Source organism: Aptenodytes forsteri, unplaced genomic scaffold (genome assembly GCF_000699145.1).
Source record: "Aptenodytes forsteri isolate BGI_AS27 unplaced genomic scaffold, ASM69914v1 Scaffold70, whole genome shotgun sequence".
NCBI lineage: Eukaryota > Metazoa > Chordata > Aves > Sphenisciformes > Spheniscidae > Aptenodytes > Aptenodytes forsteri.
In genome coordinates this window covers 1,303,564-1,329,918 of record NW_008795690.1, presented here as the reverse complement: position 1 = coordinate 1,329,918, position 26,355 = coordinate 1,303,564, and the positions used below count along the sequence as shown (strand labels likewise).

General features: G+C 36.7%; 1 protein-coding gene across 1 annotated transcript; it reads left to right on the top strand.

Annotated features, from left to right (window-relative positions):
- The first annotated feature begins 2,602 nt into the window (after positions 1–2,602).
- On the top strand, positions 2,603–17,490 carry UBA2 (ubiquitin like modifier activating enzyme 2). The gene is made up of 17 exons (XM_009282870.1): positions 2,603–2,614; positions 3,401–3,484; positions 3,747–3,817; positions 4,963–5,027; positions 5,508–5,608; positions 5,771–5,892; positions 6,561–6,628; positions 8,976–9,097; positions 9,969–10,068; positions 10,623–10,783; positions 11,685–11,778; positions 11,877–11,989; positions 12,467–12,622; positions 13,184–13,280; positions 13,905–14,010; positions 14,826–14,962; positions 16,415–17,490. The coding sequence occupies exons 1-17, from the start codon at positions 2,603–2,605 to the stop codon at positions 16,594–16,596; spliced, it is 1,791 nt and encodes a 596-aa protein (XP_009281145.1). The 3' UTR covers positions 16,597–17,490.
- The last annotated feature ends 8,865 nt before the right edge of the window (positions 17,491–26,355 follow it).

Genomic DNA, 26,355 nt, shown 5'->3' with positions numbered 1-26,355 from the left:
GTCCAGCCGTCGCTCGGCGGAGGGGCGGCTGCGCCTCTCTGGGAGCCCGTAGATGAAATCCCCTGGGAAACAGCGGTGTGCCATGTTCGCTGCCCGGCGATTGCTCGTTAAAGTCTTAGTTTTGCCTAATGCCGCCTTTGCTAATACTGTGGATAATGGTCCAGTGATGGATTGCAGCGGAAAACAAAATACGTGGGAGGTGAACTGTATTTTTAGATACCGAGTTGTAAAACTGTCAGTCTTAGAAGTCCGGTCACGATAGCTTCCCGCGGGCTGTTGCTTTCACTTTTGCTTCCTGATACTAATCTCTGAACGTGTATAGGGAGGGCAGACTCGAGAGGATGGTAATGAAAACGGGATAGAAATAAATTTATTAGTGAAACTCTGATTACCTAGTTTCCAGACCTTTATTGATTTCTTATTGTAGCCATAAAAAGTATATGGTTTTAAGAAATCATGGGAGTACAGATCCAGCTAGAGCACAGGTCTGTTTCCTTGAATATGTTTTTACTTGTGTGTGCCTGGCCAGGAGTCACATCTGAGAGTTTTGTATGACAAGTTGTAAGAAGTTTGTTTTTACAGCCAGACTTGTTGAGCAGAGCATATTAGAAACAGCTTTTATCTCGGACTACACCAGCTTGTAGAAGAGTACAGCTACTTGTTTGCCTTGTTATTCATACAACTCAGGCCTTTCTACTGAAATACTTTTTAAAACTTGTGGGATATGCTTAAGAGTAATTCCAGATTGTCCCTTTGATTTGAGTCCGCCACTGAGAGCCTATCCAATTTTAACATTGTACTGGTGAAGCAAACGTATGCAGAAGAGTGGAAGCCTGCATTTTCTGCACTGTTTTTTTCCCTCTTTTTTTCTTCCCTACCTTACTATGTCATTTGTGTACTCCTGCAGTCTGTTATAATAGAAAGAGTTTAATATCTCCTGATTTTCCAGTTAGTCATTAGGCATAAATCTCACTGGGGTATGCTTATTGTTTCACCTATTATAGTTTGATTTTTTTGTATTGTCTTTCAAGGCTGACTTGGTTGGACTCCATTAACTTAAGTACATGTTGGATCAGGGCCATCTTCATTTAAAAATATCATTGGCAGTGTTTTATGCAAGACAGTAACATTTTGATAACATACGGAGTGGGTGGGCAAAAGACAAGGTGAGAGCAAAAAGAGAATTGTTACGCAAAGAGGAAATTTGCTATTAGAATAAACCGCTTTTGTCAATATTTGTGATATTGTTGAGGGTTTTCCTTGGTTATTAAATACTAACAAACTTGAACACCTGAAAATGCTTTTTATTATTATAAGTTGTAAATTATTTTTTTTAAAACAAAATATTAATACTAAAAAAAAAATCTAATAGTTTTGAATACCAGACTACTCACAAATACGTGATTTCATTAAGTATACTTCATTGAAAGGCAGTGCCATTGTCCTCATGAATGAAGAACAAATTCAAATTACTCAAAATCCAAGTCTGAATTAAGAACATGAATACGTATTCTTAGGAAGTTCTGAGGCCTTTCCTTCTAACTTACAAAAATGGGAGCAGTGTAAAAGTTATTTTAATAAAAGAACTGTTAAATTCTGGTTATTCTTAGCTAGATTAAAGCTTCTGTTGAGGTCTAATGGTCCCGAGTATTCTCTTTGGAAAAAAACTTCCTTTGCTTCTTTTGGTCTTGGTAGTACTGTTTCCAGTTGTAGCTTATGTCACTTGTTATCATCTCCAGTTAAAATACTAAAAGCTTTCTGGGTAGTAGAAGTTTTAACAGAATTATGCACTTAATAATTTTCACTTGAGCTTCTCGGGCTTTTTGGCTTTGGACTAAGCAAGCTTTCTGAGTGTGTCTTATGAGGAAGGAAAGGAGGTAGAAATGTGTTTTCATGCAAATGCCATTTTCCTGAAAAGATACAAGACCATGGGTGGTTACTAGGATACTATGGGTAATAAAGATTAACAGTCTCTGCTTTATAATACATCTCTAAAACACTGTATATTTTCTGTTTGCTCTATATCCATGGATGCTTTTATTTAGTGTTTAAATAAAACTCTTTAGCTATTACAGTTCTTAGTATATTAAAACTTAATCCTTAAATTAAAAATATTCCCTTCAGAAAACAGGAAGTTTAATCTTGGAGCTTGGATCTCATGTGCAAAGGATCTTCAATGAGAAGTGCGTGGCATACTTTTTTCGTTACTCAAGTTTGGTTAATAAAATTAAAAGCATACGAGAACACCCTCAGTAGGTCATGTTTAAACTTCACGCTGCACAGTCAGTCTGATAGTACTCTCCATATAACTGAAAGCATTACTATGTTGAGTATATCAGCATTATCTATGGGAATTTGGGAGAAATATCTCCAAGGCTCAGAAAAATTGTCTCACTTCCCTCTTAGTTAAAAATGTTAGAGACAGGAGAGGACTTCTAAAAGGAGTGTTGATCAGAGAAACTTTAGTTAAAGGAAAAGTAGTGGCAACAAAGGTAGGAATAAATCTTCTCAAAGTTCTAAATAAATCTTCTTAATTCTTGTGGTGGGGGATAAAGACATTTGAAATTATGACGTTCATGTGCATATATTAATAAATAGAAACATGGCTGTTAGGGTAATTATAGTCATTGCATCCTTTGAGGTTGTACATCGTGGGTGTTCTGTGGTATATGTTTTTAAACATCTTGATTGCATGATTGGATTTTTTTTTTTGTAAGTAGACTTCGTAATTTTTTAATACGCACTTAAGCAGTTAGTCCTGGTGACAAACAGTAAAAGCTTTTGCCCTACAGTGTATGAACTAGATGACAATGCAGCCCTCAGTTTACTGATTCAGTTGCTCAAAGCCATGTTCAAATATAATTGAACTAATTAGTTTGCTGAGTAGCCTTTCTTGGACCTCGGGAAAGCATGGTACAGAGCCAACGTTCAGGGTGGTTAGTCCCATGTAGAGTCTGACTGGACCTATCTAGACCGATTTCTGCAGTATCTCATCTGAGTTTGTACGCTGTGCTCCTGATGAATTGTCACTAAAATCTTTATCCCATGGTAAATAGGACAATCAGTTATTGACTTTCTACTAACTACTGTGCATATGTATCTCAAAATTCATGTGTGTTTTTAGTAGGGACTCTTTCTTCAGAAAGTTTGTTGTCATGTAGCCCTTAATTTTTGACATGTGGTTCCATTGTTAGTAATTATTTAAAATGTGTGGATTCCTGAAGATGATTAGGTGATCACTTGCACCTCTACAGTTGCTGTAGTGCAGATGTAACACCTGTATGCAGGCCTGAAAAGGGGTCTGTAAAGTTTATGCATTTTGGTCAATTGCAAACTCTGTTAATGATTTTGTTCCTTTTATTTCTGTAAAAGTGAAATGGCTGTCTCTGTGTGTTTGTAGATTGATTTGGATACTATTGATGTCAGCAATCTCAACAGGCAGTTTTTGTTTCAAAAGAAACATGTTGGAAGATCAAAATCACAGGTGAGGAAAAAGTCAAAGCTCAAGTCTTACTTAGCATTATTTTGTGGACAGTGTTAGAAACATGTCACAATTTTGTTTCTGCTGTGAAGAGGTAAGTGTTGGTTGGTTGATCATGGCTATCCACAACATTTCATTATAAAAGTATTTAAATCTCTTAAGGTAGTCAACTTACTCGATACTCAACTGGTATCGAGTCTGTCTTTAGAAGGAAGGAAGAAATAATAAGTGGTTTTTTTTGTTTTTGTTTTTTTTTTATTTCTAGGTTGCCAAGGAAAGCGTGTTACAGTTTTATCCAGAAGCTAATATTATAGCTTACCATGATAGCATCATGAAGTATGTTTGTTTTTAAGCTCTAATTACATGTTTTGATTTGCAAGTACTGTGTTATTTAAATGCTACAGTGGTGTGCTTTAAGATATTTTACAAAGCTACCGCAGTAAGAAGAAATAGCTGTAAATATGAGACTTACCACACACCTGAGTGGGAGTGTGGATTTTGCATGAGTTTTCTTAAGCTCTGGTAGTAAGCTGTAGTCATTTGCTTGTGTCTATTTTTCATTTTATTTGCACCATTTACTGTATAAGTTTCTACACTGTAAGGATGCCCTGTTGTCTTGAGCAATAATTAGATTAAAATAAATGTGAATGTTGAGTCCATGATTAAAAAAAATGAAGTCCTTCGTGTGTGTGTGGGCAACTGAGTATCATTTATATATGCCCAAAGCTGTTAAAATCTAGTCTTTATGATCCATAACCAATGAGTACAAGATTATGTAGATTTTCATTAGGTGTTTCCCATGTTTTAATTTATATTTGTCCAGTTTCTTAAAAATTGATACTCTGTAATATTAAGGTTTGAACTCTGATGTTGCTATTAGCCGCTGAAACACTGACTCGTTGCATCCTTCTCCTGAAACTGTAAAACCGTTAATCCCGTTTCCTCTTTACTCTCTCTTCTTTGCCACCTTCTTCTTTAAATCTGAAAAATGCAATGTAAAGATACTAAAGTGGCAAGATTTTAAAGTCCCGTGTCTTGGCTCCTAAGGGTATGGAGGCATGATCAAAACCAATTGAGCTATCACAGCATAATGAATTATCAACAGTCTGATGAGCTATGGTAATTGCAGTGTGCATGTTTTAGCCTCAGCTGATGGTTTTTAAGGTCAGTTACCACAGCTCAGCCAATTTACTCATTAGGTCAAAGCAGTATAATCACTTTTTTGTTGTCTGCTTGTTTCATTGGTCAAATTAGTACTAATTGCAATAGCTTCCTTCCAGCAGCATAAAATTCATGCTTTCACCCAGCTTTAAAATGGACAGAAGACAAATGGGGCAGGTAAAGGCTAGCAGTAAATTTATAATATGTGTAATTTATCACACAAACATCAGTCCACCCTTTGCATGTGTATAGTTTCTGTTGTGGCATAATAACCAACAACTTTGATATGCCATTTTGAGTATTGTTTTTCTTTTCTGTAGCCCTGACTATAACGTAGAATTCTTCCGCCAGTTTACGTTGGTTATGAATGCTCTGGATAACAGAGGTGAAGTTTTCACTATGATTTTCTATTGGAGATGAAAATACTGTTGCTTGTTCATAGAAACAGAACTTTAATGTGTTCTACTCTTAGTACTTCTGCAATGTCACTTAAATAACAAGTATCCACTTAACCCATCTGTAGTTTGACTAATGCTTGTGTGCTTCACTAGAAACTTGAAAGGGTAGTTAGTGCTTTTACAGGTGTTTTGAAAGTAAACATTAACTGCTATGTTGCTGCTTTATGGGAACTGATCAGTGTTGTGTGTACCTATGTAACTTTATTCAGTTGAGTTTGCTGTATTTAATAGTGTCGATATATTTTGTGTTAATTGGAAAATTTACTTTGTGAAAAAGGCGTGGTGCTCTATAATGAAATAAGGCAGATTAAGGATAAATGTTTGCATAGGAGGCTAGTTTGAATTTGGAGAAGTAAGACTTTTTTTCTAATTCTTCAAATTTTTCTTTAAAAACTCTTGATTTCCAGCTGCCCGTAACCACGTGAACAGGATGTGTCTGGCTGCTGATGTTCCTCTTATAGAGAGTGGAACTGCAGGCTACCTTGGACAAGTAACAGTTATTAAAAAGGTTAGGTTGTGTATTACTTTTGTCGCTTTAAGTTTAAATCATTGGCTATTTTAGACAACAGGGAGTTGGGTGTTTTGTGATACAGTTACAGTTCATGTGGTAATAGCATATACTATCAGTAGTCTTCACAGTGTGACAAGTAAATATTTCACTTTTCACCAGGGAGTGACAGAATGTTATGAATGTCATCCTAAACCAACTCAGAAGACTTTTCCAGGCTGCACAATCCGAAATACGCCATCGGAACCTATCCATTGCATTGTGTGGGCTAAGTATTTGTTCAAGTAAGTGATTTTTAAAAAAGAAAATAGGTACTGTGGTTCACTCTTCTGGTTTCTAAACCTATAGACAGAGAAATAAAATGGACACGCACTTTTGGGGTTTTTTTTGCTTTGGGTTTTTTTTTTTTTTTACATGAATGTGAATTACAGTTAAAACCTCCAGTTCTTTGAGTTTTGGGGTGGGTTTCTTTTTTCTTTTAATGTAAAGATGGAAGGTTGGTTAGTACTTAGGCCTTGGACTAATATCACAGAAAATATGGCAGAGTAGCTTGGCACAGCAGTGTAGGTTGAGCTTACTTTATTCTTCACCTTTGTGTGAAGTTAACACATTTTTCAGTTTAATGCATGTGTTAACAGATGTAAATTTTGCTGGGATCTTGGATGGTTATAAGCAATGGATTCAGTAGTGCGATATACATAAAAGGCTAGGTGAACTATTGAGTGAGTTATACAGAACTGTTTTGCTAAATTCATTTTTGTATTGGACATTTTGTATTGTCAGCGTTAAGTCCACGTGTGATGAATCCCAACAATTTAAAAAGCAGTGTATGAAGTGGCACTCTGATAGCAAGAATTCTAAAGTGGATATGTATCCATTAGCAAATATTTCAGTCTTTAACCAGATATGATGAAATTCTGGTGTTGTGTTGTTGTTCTTAATTATTATATAGCCAGTTGTTTGGAGAAGAAGATGCTGATCAAGAAGTCTCTCCTGACAGAGCTGATCCCGAAGCTGCCTGTGAGTGTGATATAAGCTGGTAGCTTACCGTGTTACTGAAATGTTCTATTTCTGAGATTATGACTTGTTTCTGTACATCTCTTAAGGTTAGAGAGTTCAGCTCCATTTCCTTTAAGAGGATTTCATTTACTGTACCCTTGGACAACAAGAGTTTGGGGTGTGTTAACAGTAGTTTCCCTTAAAGACCTTCATGTACACTGTGCATAATTTAGTTCCCTCGTACTGCTGCTTATTAGATATTTGAAACAATTTCAGTGTTTTTTAGTTAGCTTGATGCGTAGTGCATACCAAAGGTTTTTGCATGGAGAATGTGTGCAAAAATACTCTTCAAAATGACAACAGTTTAATAATTTCACCTGTCAGAACTGTGGCCCTTGTGGGCAGCCTAAAACATTATTAAAATGATTACTTCAGCTGTTGTGAAAACTTCTTAATACAGCGTAAGATGGGTCACTGGCATTCAGTAGTCGTTCTCAGATACTGTGGGTAGAACAGCTGTGAGGAACACAATCGATAACATTCGCTAATCATAAAGTTCCAGTTAACACATCAGGTGTAAGATACATGATTTAGATGAACAGGCTTGTGTCTGTTTGGAGACTCCTGTTCCCTCTGCAGCAAACAGTCTTTCCCACGTGCACAGAAACTTGAAGTGAAAAGTAAGCTTGAAGTACAAATTAAATCTAACTGATCTTCACAGGGTGGCCTTTTTTTCCCTATATATTTGGATTTAATGAAGCGCTTCCTTCCCTGCAGCTGGGAGGCTTGTCTTTTGAACTGAGAACTGAGTGGTATTTGTAATCACTCTGTATTTTCCACTCCTAGCTGAGGGATTGCAAGGATATACAGGGATTGTGTTTGAACTCTTCTAGCCTGAAACACTTCGACGTTAATCTACATAGGAAATATGCCCATTTTGAGTGATGTTTTTGTAGCTATTCAGTATTTTTCTGTAAGGACGGTAACATAGTTACTGTGAAGGTGAATAAGCATCATTGTTGCTTCTTTTGGATCCTTTGATAGATGAATGGACTTGGGAGAGGGAGCTTAGAGCTCCGACTCTTCAGATTCTCTGAACATCAGATAGTGATCACTTGACAGGTTGTTCCTACAAGAAGTGCAGAATGAAATAGCTGAGTCTTAAAAAGAGTGGCATATAAACTCACTTAAAACAACAGCTGCTGGAATACTTGGAAGGTAGCAGGCACAATGCCACTTATTTAAACAAAGATACCAGGGCAATTATAGGAAGGCCTGAGCTGTAGCCTCATGTCTGTAGTGAGCAAACTGTCTGTAGCGATAATGCTGTTTAGAATCAGCAGACATACATGCTGTGTCAGGGAAGAGTCAATGCAACCTTTGTAAAGGGAAGTTGTGCCTTGCATGGCTCTGCAGGTCCTTTGAAGGAATTGGCAAACCTGTGGACAAGCATATCTGGTTTATGCTGTTTAGAATCTGCAGGGGGCACTCAAAAACTTTTTGTGAGGAACTTGAAGGAGCTAAGCAGCCATGGGGAGAAAAAAGGATGAAAATCCTGAAGTGGATAAACTACTTAAATGATAGAGATAAATGGTGATTAGAGGAGTGTCTCAGATTGGGGATGGGACCAGTGCTGTTGAGCATACATGATTAAGCAAAGTCACTCAGAATAATAAAGATGAGGACTAACTGCAAAAAGTAGTAGAAAGCTTCATAATACAGAATGACTGGGCAATGAGACATTGGATAGATTTGGTGCAGATAAATATGAAATGATGCATTGGTGAAAGGGGGGGGAAACATTCACAAATTTTCATACAAAGTGATGGTCTCTGAGTTGATTTTTCTCATTCAGTCAAGATGTTAATAGATAGTTTTATGAAAACATCAACCTGCTGCTTATTAGGAATCAGGATAGCAATTGCTGGATGTGACTGGGAAAGAAACACAAAATGAATAGCATCTGTATGCATGGAACTTTTTTGTATAGGAATAACCAGAGGTAGGAAGCTGATTTTCTTGTGTGTGTGTTGAAGTTCTAACCAAGCTAAGACTCTTCAGTCAGGAAGAGAGACTACTAAAAGGGGATGGTTAGAGATTTATGAAATTACAACATTATGTGGAGAAAATTAATAGGAAACAATTGTTCACTGTTTCTGCCAATAAAGGAATTAGGTGACATCAAGTTAAATTAGTGAGTTGCAGAAGCAAACAGGAGTAGTCACACTGTGTCTAATTCAGCTTTTGTTGGGCACAGTAAAGCCATTTCATGGTCCCTGCATAATTTTGGTTATTGATTCTAGGGGAAATATTAGGATGTGATTTTCCTTTTTTTGAATTAAAATAATGGTTAACACTTTATTAACAGGGGAGCCAGCAGAAGCAGAAGCCAGAGCACGAGCGTCCAATGAAGATGGTGAGATTAAACGTGTTTCAACTAAGGAGTGGGCTAAATCAACTGGATACGATCCAGTTAAACTTTTTACTAAGGTATCTTCTTTACCCCCAATAAATGTCTTTATTTGAAGTGTATGAGGTGCTTTAAAGTTAAGTCAAAACCCAGTTTGGACACTTAATGCTAGCCATCAATTATGCAATTATGTTATGACTTCCACCAGTTTTGCTGTAGTGTTGGTCTTTTACAACACCTGCTTGTTTTTACAGCATTCCATCTGCATCTGTACAGATGGCTTCAGCAGCTTGTCCATACTGTACAGAAAAAACTTCATTTGAATTACTTGTAATATGAAAAGGTAAACTTGAATTCTGCAGGAGTTTCACTGGGCGTAATCAGAACCAATCTGAGGACCTAAAAGCTATCGGTCATCTTCTGTGTATAATCAGGCTCTGGCATAAGAAAATACAGACTGGTTTAGGAGTTTTCCTTCTAAATAGTTGCTAGAAGTGGATAAATAGAGAAAATGAGTATAGAATTTAATGTTGATACATAGTAATAACTTTACTTTGGAAATTCATTGGCGTGTAGGTAAGATTATCTCAGGGGGAGTATACAAAGAGCTGTAGTAATGGCTTCAGTAGGCACGTGAACCCACTGTTTGGACTATTGTTTCTTGATTTTTACTTCCCCCAAAATTAATCAGAGCTGTGTCTGCTTTATGCGATAAGTGTTAGAGAATGGGGAATAAGAAGTTTTTCTAATCTGTTTTTTTTTTCCTGTGGAGTTTGACTTTTATTTATGTGGTTGAAAATATTTTCAAGGAGAAAGGCAAAACCTCATAAATCTAATGCTGATTTTTCAATTTCACAGCAGATGTAAAAATAAAGTATGTCTTTTTTTTCCCCTTTCATTTTAATGTTTTTTGTTTGTGGGTTTGTTTTTTTTCTTTTTAATGTTTCCTAGCTTTTCAAAGATGACATTAGATACCTGCTGACAATGGATAAGCTGTGGAGGAAAAGAAAGCCTCCAGTGCCACTGGACTGGGCTGAGGTACAAAATCAAGGTAATTGTCCCTCCTCCCACTGTATATTTGTAAGTCATACCTGCTGTTTGTTAATGCATCTCTGTGATAAGTACATTTTCTCACTGTCACAGTTGAGTACTGATAATGAACATATTAATTCTTTGCGATTCCTGAAGCTTTTAAATTTTTCTCTATATAGAAAATGTTTTCTCTAAAACTGTTTTGCAATTGTTATTTTAGATACTCAGTATTGGCTGTAGAAAATTCACATTTCACAAAATTACATGTCAGCTTATTCTAGGAGACCTTACCATAAGCACCGATACATTTGTCTCTGAAAGCTGAGTTTTGCTGAAAATTTACATTTGCTGTAATTTGTGCATGTCTAGGTGATTGATATAAGTATAGCTGTGGTTGCAGTTTTAAATGCAGATTTGTTGTAAAATGTTGGGACTGCTGTAGTTTAAGGATGATGTTCTTCAATTTAGAAAATTTTAATTTTGCTGAAATTGGAAAATTCTTAGCTCTTTGAGAGCACTTCTGTGGGATTTATAAGTATTCCTGATCTTAATTTTTTTTTTCTTTTCCCAAAGAGAAAAACATATCTGACCAACAAAATGAATCCTCCACAGTCTTGAAGGATCAGCAGGTTCTCGATGTCAAGAGCTACGCACACTTATTTTCAAAGAGTGTTGAAACCCTGAGACTTCACCTGGCTGAGAAGGGTGATGGAGCAGAGCTTATATGGGATAAGGTTAGTTTGCCAAATACATAAAAAACAGTTAAAATCTGCATATGTAGTACAAATATTAAATGGACTCATTCTGTTTCATTCCAAAATTCCAAATTCCAATGTCTGGCACCTCACTGAAAGCACTTCCCATATGTAAACAAATATATACTTTAAACACTCTATATTTTGTAACTCACTGAGTGTAAGGATTAACTATTGTGATGTAAATTAACTTAATTCACCAACTTTAAAAAGCACATTCAGCCGTATTTGTCATATTTTGATTTTTGAAAATATTTTAAAAATGCGACTTCATTTTTTTCCTTTTTAGCTTTCTCTAAAACACGCTTTTATATAGTGGTTTGTAGTTAGAGTTCTACCGAGTTGTACATAGTAATTAGCTCTGATGATAGGTATGTGATATATTACAAGTTTTGCTGAAGAAAAACAAGAAAAGAATTTTCTCTTTTAGCACCAGAGACAGTGTAATCTTCCTGCAGTCAGCTGTCATTTGGCATAAGAAAAAAAAGTAGTTTGTAAATATAGGGGGGACAAAATAGTAAAATAGTATTACAACAGGTAGTAAAAATACTTCTTTCTGAAACACCAATTTTTGAAACAGCATAAAACATTGTAAGATTGAGGATTTAGACATTATTTTGAATATAGAAGGCATTTTATTAATACTAACACACTAATTCACTACTAAAATACTAAGTACAATTTCTAAACGTGTATTTAAAGTATTACTGCTGTCTAAACATACCATCTGAAAGAGGAGGTGTATTGACTTTGAAATGGAATATTGTACAGACTTTTTTTTTTAACTTTCTAGTTTTAAGGTTTTAGGAACCATATGTTGCAAGCTTCTTCCAATGAGTAATCTGGTTTTTAAATACTTTTTGTATTAACTTCTTGTCAGGATGACCCTTCTGCAATGGATTTTGTGACTTCTGCTGCAAACCTCAGGATGCATGTTTTCAGTATGAATATGAAGAGCAGATTTGATATCAAGTGTAAGGATAAAATATAACATTGTTTTATTTAAATAATAATCTAAACTTCTCATTTTCATTTACTGTTAAAAATCTGCATATTCTTGCTTATTTTGCAGCAATGGCAGGAAATATTATCCCAGCTATAGCTACTACTAATGCAGTGATAGCTGGTCTGATAGTGCTGGAGGGTTTGAAGATTTTATCAGGAAAAATAGATCAGTGTAGAACGGTAAGTGGAAATAAGATACTTTTACTTTCCTATTATTTATTATGTGTTTAAAAGTCACATTTAACCTGCTTTGACTATTGTTTAGTTTTACTGTCTCTCACTTGTTGTTGCTTCAGTAGATTCTGATTGTGCTGGGAACTTTCAGCCACAGTGAAAAGAGAAGTGGAAGTCTCAAGGATTATTAAATTTCTCTGATTTAATGAAAATTGGCTGCTGGATGGGAGAGAGAACCAGACTGATGTCACTTGAAACATGGTTGTTTCATGTTACAGATATATTCATTAGTAGCTGGTCAGTCAGCACAGGTGTCATTGCGGACTGGCCATAATACGCACTTTCTCCTGTTCAACAGGCATGTCAAAGAGGATTAGGGAACAGGACAACCTGTGAGACTAAGAGAATAAATCTGTAGGAAAACAGGTTTTATGAGTGCTGTTACTTACAGAATAACTTGTTTTATTTTTGTCTGTCCTCAAGATTTTTCTGAACAAGCAGCCAAATCCCAGAAAGAAGCTATTGGTTCCTTGTGCTTTGGATCCACCAAATCCTAACTGTTACGTATGTGCAAGTAAGCCAGAAGTGACTGTGAAACTTAATGTACACAAAGTTACTGTGTTAACACTCCAGGATAAGGTAAATCTTGAGTATTAGCTACAGCTTTCATTTTGATTCTAATCCTGTACATTATTAAAGTTAGATTTTTGTTCAGTATATTTTGACTGAACATCAGCTGTTTATATTTGCTCTACATTTTGCATTTCTCTCAGCTACAAGAAGAGCTAGATTAGCCAGTCTGCTTCTTGCTTGTGTGCTTGTATGTCTTGTGAAAGAATGTTTGTATTTTGTAACTTTTTGGTGGTTTTAAAGCCTATTTATACCTAACAGCAAAAAACTAAATTTGTATTTCAGTTGAATAGTTCAGTAGTCACATTACAGTTGCATAGTCACAACTGATTTGTAATTCTGTCATTTCATGAAGTAGTCTAAAAGATTTTTTAGCATATCTGAACCTGTAGGTTTCAGACAGCAAAAATACAATTATTTTGTTCATGGAAGTGAAAAAAAAAAATTACAGGCTTTTAGCTGATGCCTGAAAATGAGCCAGGATAAGAAAATCAACATAATTCAAGGTTCTTTCTTTTATAAGTGTTTTTAAGTTAGATATTGAATAAATAATCTTACTTATCTTTTCAGATAGTGAAAGAAAAATTTGCTATGGTAGCACCAGATGTACAAATAGATGATGGAAAAGGAACTATTCTTATCTCTTCAGAAGAAGGAGAAACAGAAGGTATGCATACTGAAGCTTTTGAGATAAGAGTACATAAAAACTAGGAAGAAGCCAAGATACACAGAATGGGAGTATAGCAAATGTTTTAGTGTTCATCCTGTAGACTAATATTTGAAGAGAATTGGATTTGCAAGTATTTAAGCAGCTCGAGAATAGCTAGTGGTATTGTCTACAAGCCTGCATGTCCAGTTCAGCTTTCCTATATAAAGTACTTTTCACTTGGAGTGTCAGGATTCCTTTCAAGAATAGGTATTCAACTATAAATGTGCACCAGTTATTTTCCTCTGTTTGCAAGTCCTGTTCATTTTCTTGTTCTTAGATTGTGGTCTTTTTATGATGCTTGTAGGCACTACTGTAATACAGATATTATCTCCAAAATGTTCCTAAATGTAATAATAGTGAAGTGCTCGAACATGATGCGTGAGGGGTAAATAAGTCAAACATAAGTAGTTTTAACTCCTGATAGGCTTAAATGTCAGCTTTTACTTTAAATATAGCTAATAAATGTTAATCTTATGTTTCTACATAAAACTTCTGGAGTACTCATTTAATCATATTTATTCAGGTGTAAAGGATCTTTATAAAAATAGCTGTATACACTGCAGTTTTTCACTATTTTTCTAGCAAATAACCACAGGAAATTATCAGACTTTGGAATTCGAAATGGCACTCGACTACAAGCAGATGATTTCCTTCAGGACTATACACTGTTAATCAATGTGCTTCATAGGTAAGGATTCTGAAATAATTATATTTGTGTATATATGTAGAACAGTTCCACAGGGAATTTCCAACTCAGAATTTTAAGTTCATGAATAAAGCTCAGAGATGAAGCTGCGGAAAGAAAACATAGAGGTAAAAGAGGAATTGTTATTTTTTATGAATGTATAGAGTTTAGGGTTTAGGTGTTTTTTGTTTGCGTGCGTTTGTTTTGTTGTTTCGGGTTTTTTACAACAGTAATTGGAAAAAGTTTATTTGAATAATTTGTCATTACACAACATAAGAATGCAGTGCAGAACCAAATTTACTTTTGGGGCAGCCAACAAGCGAGAAACTGCTCTTTAAAAAAACTAAACAAAGTAAAATTAAAAAAGGCAACCCCCCCCCAGCCTGCTGGGGTAGTAGATCCTCTGCCTGACTACCTGTGTTCAGACACAGCCATGCAAATAGCAGTCACTTTGAAATAATTGGTGTGTGTATGTAACCCTGGATAAGTAGTACACATATTATACACAGTAAATTAACACACTGCACTTTCAGTGAGAATAGGAATGTGACATTGAGGAAGAAGGGTAAGCTCAGGTAATGATTTTTCTCATTCTTAAGCATTTTAAGTCATGGCACTGGGTGGATCAGTGTTTATGAATAGAGAAAGCATAAATTATAAAGGAGGACTGAACAGATTTTCCTCTTTTTTAATATGGTTTTCTCATTTTGTCATAGTTGCAGGGTGCTCTAATACTTGAATGACATATTTTGTTTGTGAAATAGACAGGTTTTTTTATTTTCACCTGGTTGTTTAAAAGCATATGGATTTTTCTGCAGTGAAGACCTAGAAAAAGATGTAGAATTTGAAGTTGTTGGTGATACCCCTGAAAAAGTTGGCCCTAAACCATCAGAACCAACATCCAAGAACATTACCAATGGTAGCGATGATGGAGCGCAACCCTCAACATCAACAGGTAAATAACAGTAGTCAATATTAAATGTAACAAAATAGTCTTTCAGTAGTGCAGTCCAATTAAAATAGTTGTCTTGAGTTTTATGACTTAAATGCCTTTTATTTCATGTTGGCAAAGTTAAGTTGCCTCTGTGTATAAATAGAATATTAAATAGAAAAATGCACACTTACAATTGTTACAAAATGCACATTTAAGATTGTTACAAAGGTTTACAGTAAATATACCTTGAAATTATATTACTTAATTGGCGAAGGCTTGGTGGGGTGTCAGCTGAAGTGCATCATTTGCACAGTGATTTAAATAAAGTTAGACCCATTCTATCTGATGGTCACACTATTGCTTGACAAAAAAGAATCAAACAAATTTGTCCCTTTCTCCCTACAGATTAAAAATTACTTTGTGGATGTCTTTGATCATGTTTTATTTTGTTAATTTAAGATGTCTTTATTTCTACTTAAAAAATTATTTTTCACCTGTCAAGCAAACCATGGCAAAAAAACAGTATTTGCTATCCAGGAAGAAGTACTATCACCTTCCTAATGTAGGGTGTTTCTTTGAACATACTCAAAATAGTTTAACTCAAATGAATATGGGATGCTTAAGCACTGAAGGCTAATGTACTGGAAATGTCATACTGTTTTATAGGGATAGCGTATGAATCTGAATGCTTGTGGTGACATGCAAGTTAGATATCTGTAGTTCTGTCTTACACTTTAGGATGATGTTCATTTGCCTGTCAGATGGGCCTATTTAAGATAGGTGCACAAGTATGTAGTCGCTTCCACTTGCCTCTTGTTTCAGGGGTGATTAAATAAGGGTATTGCTACAATTGATTTCAAATTATAAAAAAAACCCCTAGCATAAAATTAGTTTTTACAGCAAATTTGTACTTCAAAACAAACAAAATCCACTAGATGTCTTGAAACTTCATGTTTGGTTCTATTTTCCCTTCTTTATTCTATCTATTGTTATCCTTTAGCTCTTTAGGTCTGCTCACGCTTGCACTCCTCCCTGTCTTTGCATGTTCTCTCTCAGGGAGCGTGGCTTCTAGTGGGAGTGCTGTTGAATGCACTAGTGAAAGGAGAGGCTGGACTACAGCTCAGTGTGTGTAAAAGTTCTTTTCTCAAGGACTGCTGCAGATAGCATGCAATTCTTCTATTTTGTACTTGCAGAAAAAAGCATGCTAACTAATGCATTTCCTGTATTTTTGGGTTATTGCAATATTTTCCATACCTCTAGTGAAGAGGGAATAACCATGTGAAAAGCCTATTTTATACTGATTTCAGGGAAATTCAAAATACTCTTGCAGTTGAATGACAAAGAGTATGGATAAAGAATGCTCCAAGATGTATTTGTTGTATTAGAGACATTCTTATTTTTATGTATGAAACTTGGTTTGAGAGTAGACTATCTTTACAGTATCCATTTGAATTAAAAACATGTATTTTGCAGCTCCAGATCAGGACGATCTATTGATTGTTGATTCTGAAGATGAAGGTACTTCGAGCAATGTTGATGATGATATGGAAAACAAAAGCCGCAAGAGAAAACTAGAAGATACAGAGTGCGTCAGTACAAAGAGAGTGCGTACTGAGCAGACAGAAGAGCAAGATGAAATTATAGCATTAGACTGAACATGAAAATGCCCCTTGATAGAATGATTCAGATAACGTAATACAGTAACAGCATATTATGTTGGGATGTGAAAAATGTCCAGAACTAGACTAATTTTAAGGCCTTTGTTCCAAGTGAATACCAAACCACTGGCTTAAATAACTTGTGTCTGTTTCTCTTGATGATAAAGCTCTCATCTCAATAGACTTTCAGAAGTTTTTTCATATTAATTCCTTAGATTAAATGTAGTGAAAACATAGTTTATAAATACTTACAGATAAGTATTTGCTTAAACAGACATGAAAAAAGCATGTTATTTTTGTGTAAATACCTTCTAGGTATAATTCAATAGGACAAAAAAAACCTACTTTCGTCTAGTAAAGGGTCATTGTCTGATGCCCAGATTTTAAGTAACTTTTTTTTTTGCTTGAAGAAAAATATTTTTAGCCTAGTTATAAACATTTTTCACACCCTGAACAAGAAGAAAATTCAATAAAGCAGATTAGTGCCATGTTTTAACAGTGTTCTTAAACTTCAGCTGGCACTATGTACATTACTGTAAAACTGTTAATTTACCCAAGTTTTTCAGCTCGTACTGCCTGGTATGTCAATGTAAGAAGCAAATTTTTGTGTATTGTTACAGTTTCAGGTTATTTATATTTGATGTTTTGTAAACTCAGATACTACTACTATACTGTACATCTGATGGACCAAATAAATGACATCTGAAATACTTGCTATATTTGCTTGCACAGTCCAAGTTTATGCTGACTTATGGGATTTTACAATGTATAGCCTTCAAAAATTACTGTATTATTTTCATTTTTCTAAACATAACCTAGTAGTACAAAACTTAAGCTTCACTTGTTTGAGGTGAAAGGGGAATTTTTTTTAATAAAACTTTTGTGAATGTTTTTTTTCTTGGACAATCAGTTATTGGCCTCTTCAGTTGGAGCATTTGCACCACCACACACATGCTTTCACCACCTCATGCCTTCAGAAAGAAGAAAGCACTGGTCTTTTATACATTACACTTTGTGCATAGGACAAAAGCGCAATGTTTAGAATCAGTATCTTAAAGCCTACTGCATTCATTTAACTGTTTTGGTAGCTCTCAAAACTATTGATTCTTAGAACATATTAATCAGCCACTTCTGTCACTGTACTGAAATTACTTTCCAACTTTGTGTTAGTGAACCAAAACTGCTTCTATTCATCGATCAGTATGCAGTTAGCCTTACAGAGCAGAGAAATTGAGCAGACAAGGTTTGTTCTGTGTTACAATTTGCAAACTGAATTTTAAACAAGATGTTAACTGTATAGAAGGAGAATGTAAAAAAAACCCAAACCAGCGCCTTTTTAGGTTTTGGTTCCTGCATCTGGTTCTGTCTAGTACAAAGGCCAGCTCTTCATCAGTGTTGCCAATGCAGTGCAAAAACTACGATTCTACAGTGCAATTAATGTTTTATCTCTTCTTTTAGGTAGTAATCATCATGTGCAATGGCTTGGTTGGAGGCATAATACTCCACTGTAAAATTAAATCCTTTTGAGTTAGTTGCTTCTTGGCCAGCATGAGTGAAGACTGAGAGGTAAAGATGTAAATGAGAGGCATTAACAGAAAGGATTTAGGGGTTTTTTATTTATAGTTCTTGCCATAAACAGTTGAAGCACTAAAATTTAATGTCTGATTACATCTTCCAGAAATTAAGGCTGACATTTTCTTTCTAAGCTTTACTAAAAATAAAATTACTGGTTTATTAAATAAGTTGTCAAATAGCCTGTTGTCTGTGTAATAAGATGGGCTTCTCATTGTGACATGACAAAGCATTATCTGAGCTGATGGCATGTGTAACGGATAGCGTGATCCTATCTCACTCACTACCTGAGAAATTTCCCTGCTTGCACTGGCTGGTATTCAGGAATTTAGCTTTCTAACTCTTTTGATTATTTTAACAGTAGAGGCTATAATTCTGGTAACTTTATTGCATTAGTTTTACTGAAGCTGAGAGTGTTCATGACTTAGAATTTGTGTGTTATATAAGCTGAATCGAAATAACATGCCACAACAGATTTGGGGGTGAAAAAGAGAAGGGGGCGCTATGCAGTCTCACTGGCTTCTGCTCCTCAAGTTATTAGTGTTAACAGCTCAAGATGACAGTACTCAAATGATTTCTTAAAGTGTTTGGGATGCTGCTGTCTGAGAAGGTACACATAATAGTTTCTCAGGGCAGTAGGCAACTCGGTCAATAAGGCCAGACTGCAAAAATGTTCAGAATTAACCAGGCATTGTATCTTAGATCGGGGGGTGCCACAGTAGGTCACTGGTTAGGTTAAGTTTTAGAGAAGCATTAAGTAATTTTAACGATGCATCATCATTTAGTTTGCAGCATGAAAGGTAGTCTAGAATTTCACTACATAAGCAATTACATCTTGATGTATTTAGGAGATGTAATGGTGCTGCTTTTGTCTGGGTAGTAAGTAGTTAGACGGCAAAAGATGCTCCTAGATCCTTCCTGTAAAAATACTTTAGAGTGAATGATTTGTAATATGTTTTCTTTACACAGGCTGCTTCTATAGAACATATGACAGGCTGTTCATATAGTGTCAGCTGTTCTATTCAGTTCTTGTTAAGTTTGGCAATACTGAATGAACCACCAAAAATGCAAACTGCTTCTGTGCTAAATGAAAAACTGCTTTTCAGAACTGATGGCATTTGAATGTCCTTAATGGCTACCGGTCACCAACATTGTATTTATGTAGAATTTTCCAACTTAAACTTTCTCTTGCCCTTGAGAGCAAGTTACAAATCGAAGCATTTATTAAGCTTTCGAGTAATTAAAAAAAAAAAAAAAGGCAAGCCACTTTTCAATTGACAATTGTTCAAGTCCTAATAGCAGTTAATATTGATATGGAAGTAAGTGTAGTTGGAAGACACAAGATTGAAATGTTAAAATGAGGAGAAATTCTTCCCAGTGCCCTAGCTTGGCAACCCTGATGTAGGCTCTGTTGTCACTAACAATTTTTGAGCCAGGCTCATTAAATCAATCTACAAATTGCTATTTGCAGTGATACAAATTGGCTCTTCTGTCATACAGCATTCTCTAGTTGTTTGTTTATACTGATGCAAATTTCTGTAACACAGATAAGCTTTTCTGGCTGCTTTTCATAGTAACAATTCATTCTTGACACTTGTATTTTTTATTTACTTAGTGAATTTGAGTGCCATGTATGAAAAGGACAAGAAAAACAGTGCAATATTTTAGCATAGTTGAATGCAGCTGAGAGTGTATCTAATATCTGTCTTTGCATGCTATTAGTTCAATATCCCTTTTGTGCAGTGGAGCATGGAAAGGAATATTGGCCACCGTTGACATACAACAGTTAAATAGAGATTCATTAAGCTGCTCTGACTTACGGTGAAGAAATTTGTAACGGCTTTCCCACAATCTTATTGTTAAAAAGAAAAAGGCAGAAGTACAACCTATCTGATTCTCAAAGCATCTAGGGAGTCACCCTTAAGGGCAATTGATAACCATTAAGGAGAAAGAACTTTTGGGGCCATGAGGACAGCCAGCCTTGTACCAGCCCATTTCCTAAAGAGCAACTTTAACCTGTAGATAACCATTTAATGTTTGTGGTAGTTCTATGTGACATTTTAATTTTACTTTATGAAACCATTTCATCGTTGAACCACAGAGAGAGATGCATGCTTTCTTGGCGTGTTGACTCTGACAGCTGGCAAGCAGATCGATGTGCCATTTCAAGTTCTGACCTTTACAACAAAGACCTCTTGCTAACCATTTATTAGATCCCAGAAGATAAAACAGGCTTGGGTTCAGTTCGTATATACCATTGATATTATCTGCTTCAAGCCTTATCTCTACTACCCCAAAATTGTAAATTTGAATTAGAAAACTGAATAAACACTGAATTAAGGAAAGTAAATTTGTTTTTTTTCCCCCGTGTTCTGTTTCTGTGCTTATAGGTAGAGATATTTTTTCTTCTCTTTGCAGCTATAAGGACAAGAAGCCTTCAACTTTGTGCATCTAAAATACCAAACGTGCAAGAAAGCAGAAACTAGGATTGAAGTAATGCAACAAATCTTACACAAGCCAGTCATCTGTTTTTTGCTTACCTGAGATTATTTCTGGGCTAGTGTCTAAGCAGAATGATTACAGAGAACATGCACCTACAGACAAAGGAATAGGAGGGGGAGGCAATTTAATGCTTTGATTTGGAGGCCTTGATTCTTCTTTAAGGGAGGAATGGGATGAAGTAAATAAATGTACTCCTAGATGTAGCTTGATATCAGTTTATATTATGAGAAGAAAATTGCTGTTTAGATACATGTCATTATGTCTTTCTCATCAGCATACTTCTTCACTCACATGAGAAAAGAAATTTTCAGTATGATTTCCTCAAGAAAAGATACTTATGGAATTGCTCTGCCAGTCATCTCCAGCAACATTTGAAGCTACTTGCAAACATTAAGCAATTACATCAGTGATCTCAAAGCTACTGCAATTCTACAAGTAAGTGGCTGTAGATAAGGAGAGGCAGACGCACGGAAGTGCTTTACCCACAGCCTTTTTAGGTGTGGTACTTACACACCTACCTGCTGGTGGGTCTGTATGCAAGTCCACATGGGAGTTTGCTGCATTTTGCGCATCTAACCAGCGATAGCTGGAGGCAGCAGGAGCATGCTGGGGAAAAGAGGGTGGCTAAGATACCTAACTAGAAGCTTAGGAAGCTGCTAGGACCTGTGGATATTACAAAGGGGACAGAGAGAAGGCAGTATGTAGGTGGACCTGGGAGAGAACTAAAGATGTTGTAGAGGAGTGCCAGAGACAGAAGAGCACTGACAAGTCTATTGAGGGATGGAGGCAAATATGGTGGGAGGAACCTGGAGGTACTGTATGTAGTGGCTGAGGACTGGGGTAAGTCCTGTAGCAGTGGGAGAGCTCTATGGGACAAAGGGGGTGACAGGACTGCAGCATTACTGGGGATTTGGAGAGGAGGTTACAAGCTGGGGAATGCAAAGGATGCAGAATACAGACCTGTACGAGACCGGCCTTCGTTAGTTCCATTGCTTATGGAACAGCTCTATACTTCTTGCAAATTTGTTCATTATTTTCAGTTAACAAGTGTTATCTCTATAATACCGTTTTATATGGAAAATACCACGAAATGTAAGTGTAATTGGTGTCCTCAACAAACCAATGTCCTCTTTCTTCTGAAAAGATCCTTCTCATCATAGCTGAAGAGCGTTGTGTTGTCAGGTCAGGAGGTCAGTGCTCGTAGCCTGCCTCATTTCTTGAATGGGTATAAAGAGGCACAGGCAGTTAGCCTGACACTTTTCACCAGCAGAGAACAGGGGAGCATGTGTATAGCAGTCTGGCCCTCATGTGGTGTTTCTGTTTTTTATTAAATGCTCTAATACTATCTGACTTCTTTGCTGGATGATGGTTTGCACTATTATAATCAGGACTTTCTTTTTATCACATCAAGATAAATTTTAGCTCTGTAGAGTCCCAAGTTTGTTTTTATATTTCTAAGTCTCTGAAATAAGAAGCTATATAACCTAAGACCTCCTTAAGAGTACTAAGCAGGTACACTGCTAACTGAGCTGGCCAACTAAATTATGTATTTATGCAAATGTAGTGGCTGCTATTAAGGTAACAGATTGTGTTTGAATATACAGTGATTATGTCCTGTGAGTGCAAGGAAGTATGACTAAGGCCATCTGCAGTCTCCGAAGTATGAGCCAATAAACTGCTTTGGCCATAAGTGGTGTTATCCAAAATATGTAAGAGAAATGGAAGATGAAACTATACAAGAAATAAGATACATAAATGGTGTATTAATCATAAGTGCTTGAACATATGTTGTCTGTCTAACCTAGCACATTCACAAAGTGCCTGTTGTGACTGGAATTTTAGTGGGTCAGTCCCAAGTTACATTTCTGCAGCACAGTGAAAAACTGTATTTGCAATGAATAAGAAGAATGTAAAAAATGATAAATAGTGTTTTATTGCAGATTTAGAATGAGAAGTGACCTGTAAGCCTGCAGAGTAATGTTAGTCAAAAATATTTTAAATAGTTGTGCCTAGCAAAGGTAGCCATTCGAATACAATGTGTTCTGTCTACCAGAAGATGGTGCCCTAAAACACATTCAATAATTTCAATTTTTAAAAGCTGTGATCAACTGGTAATGAGTATTTTTGTCAGAGCAAGGTGATTAGCAAACAAATCACCCATGTCCAAATACATATTAATAGCTAAACTTCATATTCCAAAAAGCTTGCTTATACTTAGTTATCACAACAGAAATTAACATAAAGGACCCAAACAAGCAAAACAAAGCAATATAAAATACAATACAGCTACCACTTCAAAGAAAATAAAAACTTCAGTCCCCCTCCCAAAATAAAAACATTCCTCAGCATAATTTTTGTATGAATTTCACAAGTATTTTGTTGTTTTTTTTTTTTTTTTGATCAGGCTTACAACAGAGCAGAGAAAAAAGAATAATCATTATATTCCTCACCAAGAAACCAATCAATTTTAAAACTGGAAATCAGAACAGTAAATCCCTGAGTAATAATAAGTCTTACCTTGTGGACTTCAACGTATAATTTCATTGTTTTCTTAATGTTGGAGATGAGGGAAATTGCAAAAAATCAGGTAGCATCCAATTCAATAAGCAAATCTGTAGAGCAGCTTCAAATTGTTAAATTGATGAAGTGGGACAAAGAACTCCCTCCTGCATTGTGTCAGTAAACCCACATCTGATATAACATACACCGCAACACAAGTCAGTGGGATTTTTGCCATTGTCTTCAATAGGGCTAAAGTTTCACCAGTAAATTCTTACATTTACAGATTCTCTGCTCTGTTGGTAATAAACCGTTTGCAACTCAGGGAGACAAAATCACCAGCAAACCATCAGATCTCCCTGCCTGTTGGCTTGGGCAGCATTTCCTTGAAGGTACTGGCAATTAGAAGAAACAGGAGTGCACTGCCTGTGAGGCCCAGCCAGCTGATATTCACAGATCAATAACTCCACCTGGCTTTTTTGCTCCCTTTAAGTCTTAGACAAAGGAGTTTATTTAACAGAAGCAGCTGGCTTTCCTTAATATCTGATTTACTGATATAACTTAAAATCAGGCGTAAGGACTGCCACACCAAATTAAAAAATTAAGTTCAGCTTTTATACTACTCTGTGACAGCTCTTGTGCTCTTAGTTGGGCGTGAGTCTTTTTGCAGTATTTTACTGCTGGTTGCTAAAATTAAGCAAATATATTTAAAATAAAGTGGGAGAAAAACATGTCAGGATTGTCAAGCTGCGATTGCCCAGTACTTTGAGTTTTCTTGTATATAACAGTAAGGAGAATGATGGGGCTACTTATTACAGCAACAGCAGCTTTAACTCCACACTTTTTGTTTGTGCGGCCCAGCACATATGGTCCTCTATGAGAAATGCAGCAGTGCTTGAGTGTGCTATGTACCACTGCAAACATAGTTATTTCACCCATGTGGGCTGCATCTGTGGCTATAGTGTGGATAAATGTTATGTTCATTATGTGTATGACAGAAGTATGATTTACTGGTGAAGAGTGGGTCTGCAGTATTGCTGCTGCAGCAGGGCTGAGATGGGAACACTGTGCAGGGATACTCTGGCCCAGGGCTGCAGCAGGCTCGTCTGGGCCTGGCTTTGAGGATTTACTTATTAAGCATAAGCTTTCAACAGTAAAAGTAAGAGATTTTTATCATTTGATCCACATTGCTTACTAAAAAGGGCTGTTTCCTTAGATTCCCCAGATTGTCTCGGTCCCCAGTATGTTTTTCCCATGAGTTCATACTCAACAAAGTACGTGCTTTAATGACTTACGTACCAAGAGGCTTACCGTAGAAACTTGCTACCTGCTGGCAGCAGAAGCAGTGTAGAACTGTGCTGCCTCAAAAGGCAGAACAAGGGCAGATTTGTGGCTCAGAGGGACAGAGCTAGAGAAGAACAACAAGCTCTTGCTGTAGCTTACGCTTCTGACTTCACACAGCATCAGCTCTGCAGTTCCTGCTGTAAAGATAGCTGCTCAAAATGCTTCCTTGCACGAGCACATGGGCAGGGCCTCCCACTATGTCCTACCCACTCTGTTAGATTAATAGTAAAGTTATCTAATGTTGTAAAGTTTTGTTGTTGGTTTTTTTTTTAAACAAAACAAAAACTTAAAATAGAGTGATTTTTTCTTTACATGTGCTCTCATGGACCAAGTTCCCAGGTTGTCCATGAGCCTCTCCTAGTTTCTCAGGAAGACTACCTTATAAAAATTGGCAGTAAGTAGTTCAAAGTCAGTAACAGGATAGAACATCCTAGTACAGGCTCCGGGAACGATTGAAGAAGGAGCTCTGCACCGGTACACTTGAAGGCAGCTGGCCGTGAGACGCCCACTGCCCCAAATGAACTTTGTGCAGGAGTCCCGGGTGGGGTAGGTGAGGGTTCAAGTTAATGGTGATTCCCATGTGCTCTGTGGAAGGAACCTCTCTTTGTTCTTGGCGGGTACATGGCTAACAGCACAGTTTGTGTCTTTGCTGACAGTTTTACCAGAAAGTCCAAGGCTTGAATGGGACAGGGACTTGAACTGCTGCTTTGATCCCCCTCAGTGCAGCGGCACATTTGCTGGGAAGCTTTTGCTGCTGATGCCGAGGGCCCGCACTGTTAGTTGGAGCAGCAATGGTGTGCACCAGGATGCACAACTGCAAGAGGTGCTTTCAACCATCACACACCTGCAGACGAGAGGTGAAATGTAACTTGTTCCACAAGTAGTAAGCTGCAGAAGCACATGGTAGCAGCTTGTTTAGGAGATCGGCAAAACGTGTAATGAAAGATGTGAACACACATTAGAAAAGAGCACTTGACTGCCAAGATTGGTTATATTTGCCCATGTATGTTCACATTGACAGTGAGCTTCCTCTCCCCTAATAGATTTGCTTTTCAGGTCTTGCTCTGCACATTTACATGGTTTGTTGGATTTTTTTTTTTTTTTTTGCTTGCCACCCCTCCACAAACAGATTGCAAATCAATTGCCCTCCACAGCTGGGGACATTTTTGAGTACACAGTTGCTTTTAATGTTTAATTAGGTATGATAACAGGATAAAATGTTCTTGGCACAGCAGAGTGCCTACAGCTCAAACTTGCAACATATTTGTCTCCTCACAGGGTGCTCAGCACCTAGCAGTGTAAGGACACCACTCAGGTACCTATTGTTAGGGCTTTGTCAGCCTTTCTGCCATCATCACAAATGATCGTCACGGATTTTCAGCTTAGTTGCAAAAAAAATTAACTGTGAGCTACGGTTTAGTATCGGGGGTCTCAGTTGAGTAGCCATTTCGGAGGTGGTGTTTTCTGACAGCCTTTTTCGTGTGTATACAGATGTAAATGGCAAGCAGTGCTGGGTCTTGTTTGTTACTGGATCAACAGATGAAGCTCTTGCAAAGTTACACAGACAGTAGCATGCTTTTTTAAACTTGTGTCAATTCATAGATTGCTTTAGGCCATAATATGTTTATCATGTGTCTTAGTACTACCTTTTTTTTTTTTAAAGACTAAACAAATAACTGCAAATAATTATCAGCTGCCATGCTAAAGCACAGGTCCTTTCAGCCGAGTCACCTGGCTGGTTCTGGGGATTTTGCACAGGTGTGAGACATTTGCAGCAGCGGGGCTGATCCCGTAACCCCCGGCCACTACGGGCACCACCCAAATGTCGGTTATTTTACT

Excerpts from the sequence above, each read along its gene's own strand:
- UBA2 (XM_009282870.1), top strand. Across the intron at positions 5,609-5,770 it reads AAGTAACAGTTATTAAAAAG|GGAGTGACAGAATGTTATGA; the intron begins GTTAGGTTGTGT and ends ACTTTTCACCAG. Across the intron at positions 9,098-9,968 it reads CAGTTAAACTTTTTACTAAG|CTTTTCAAAGATGACATTAG; the intron begins GTATCTTCTTTA and ends AATGTTTCCTAG.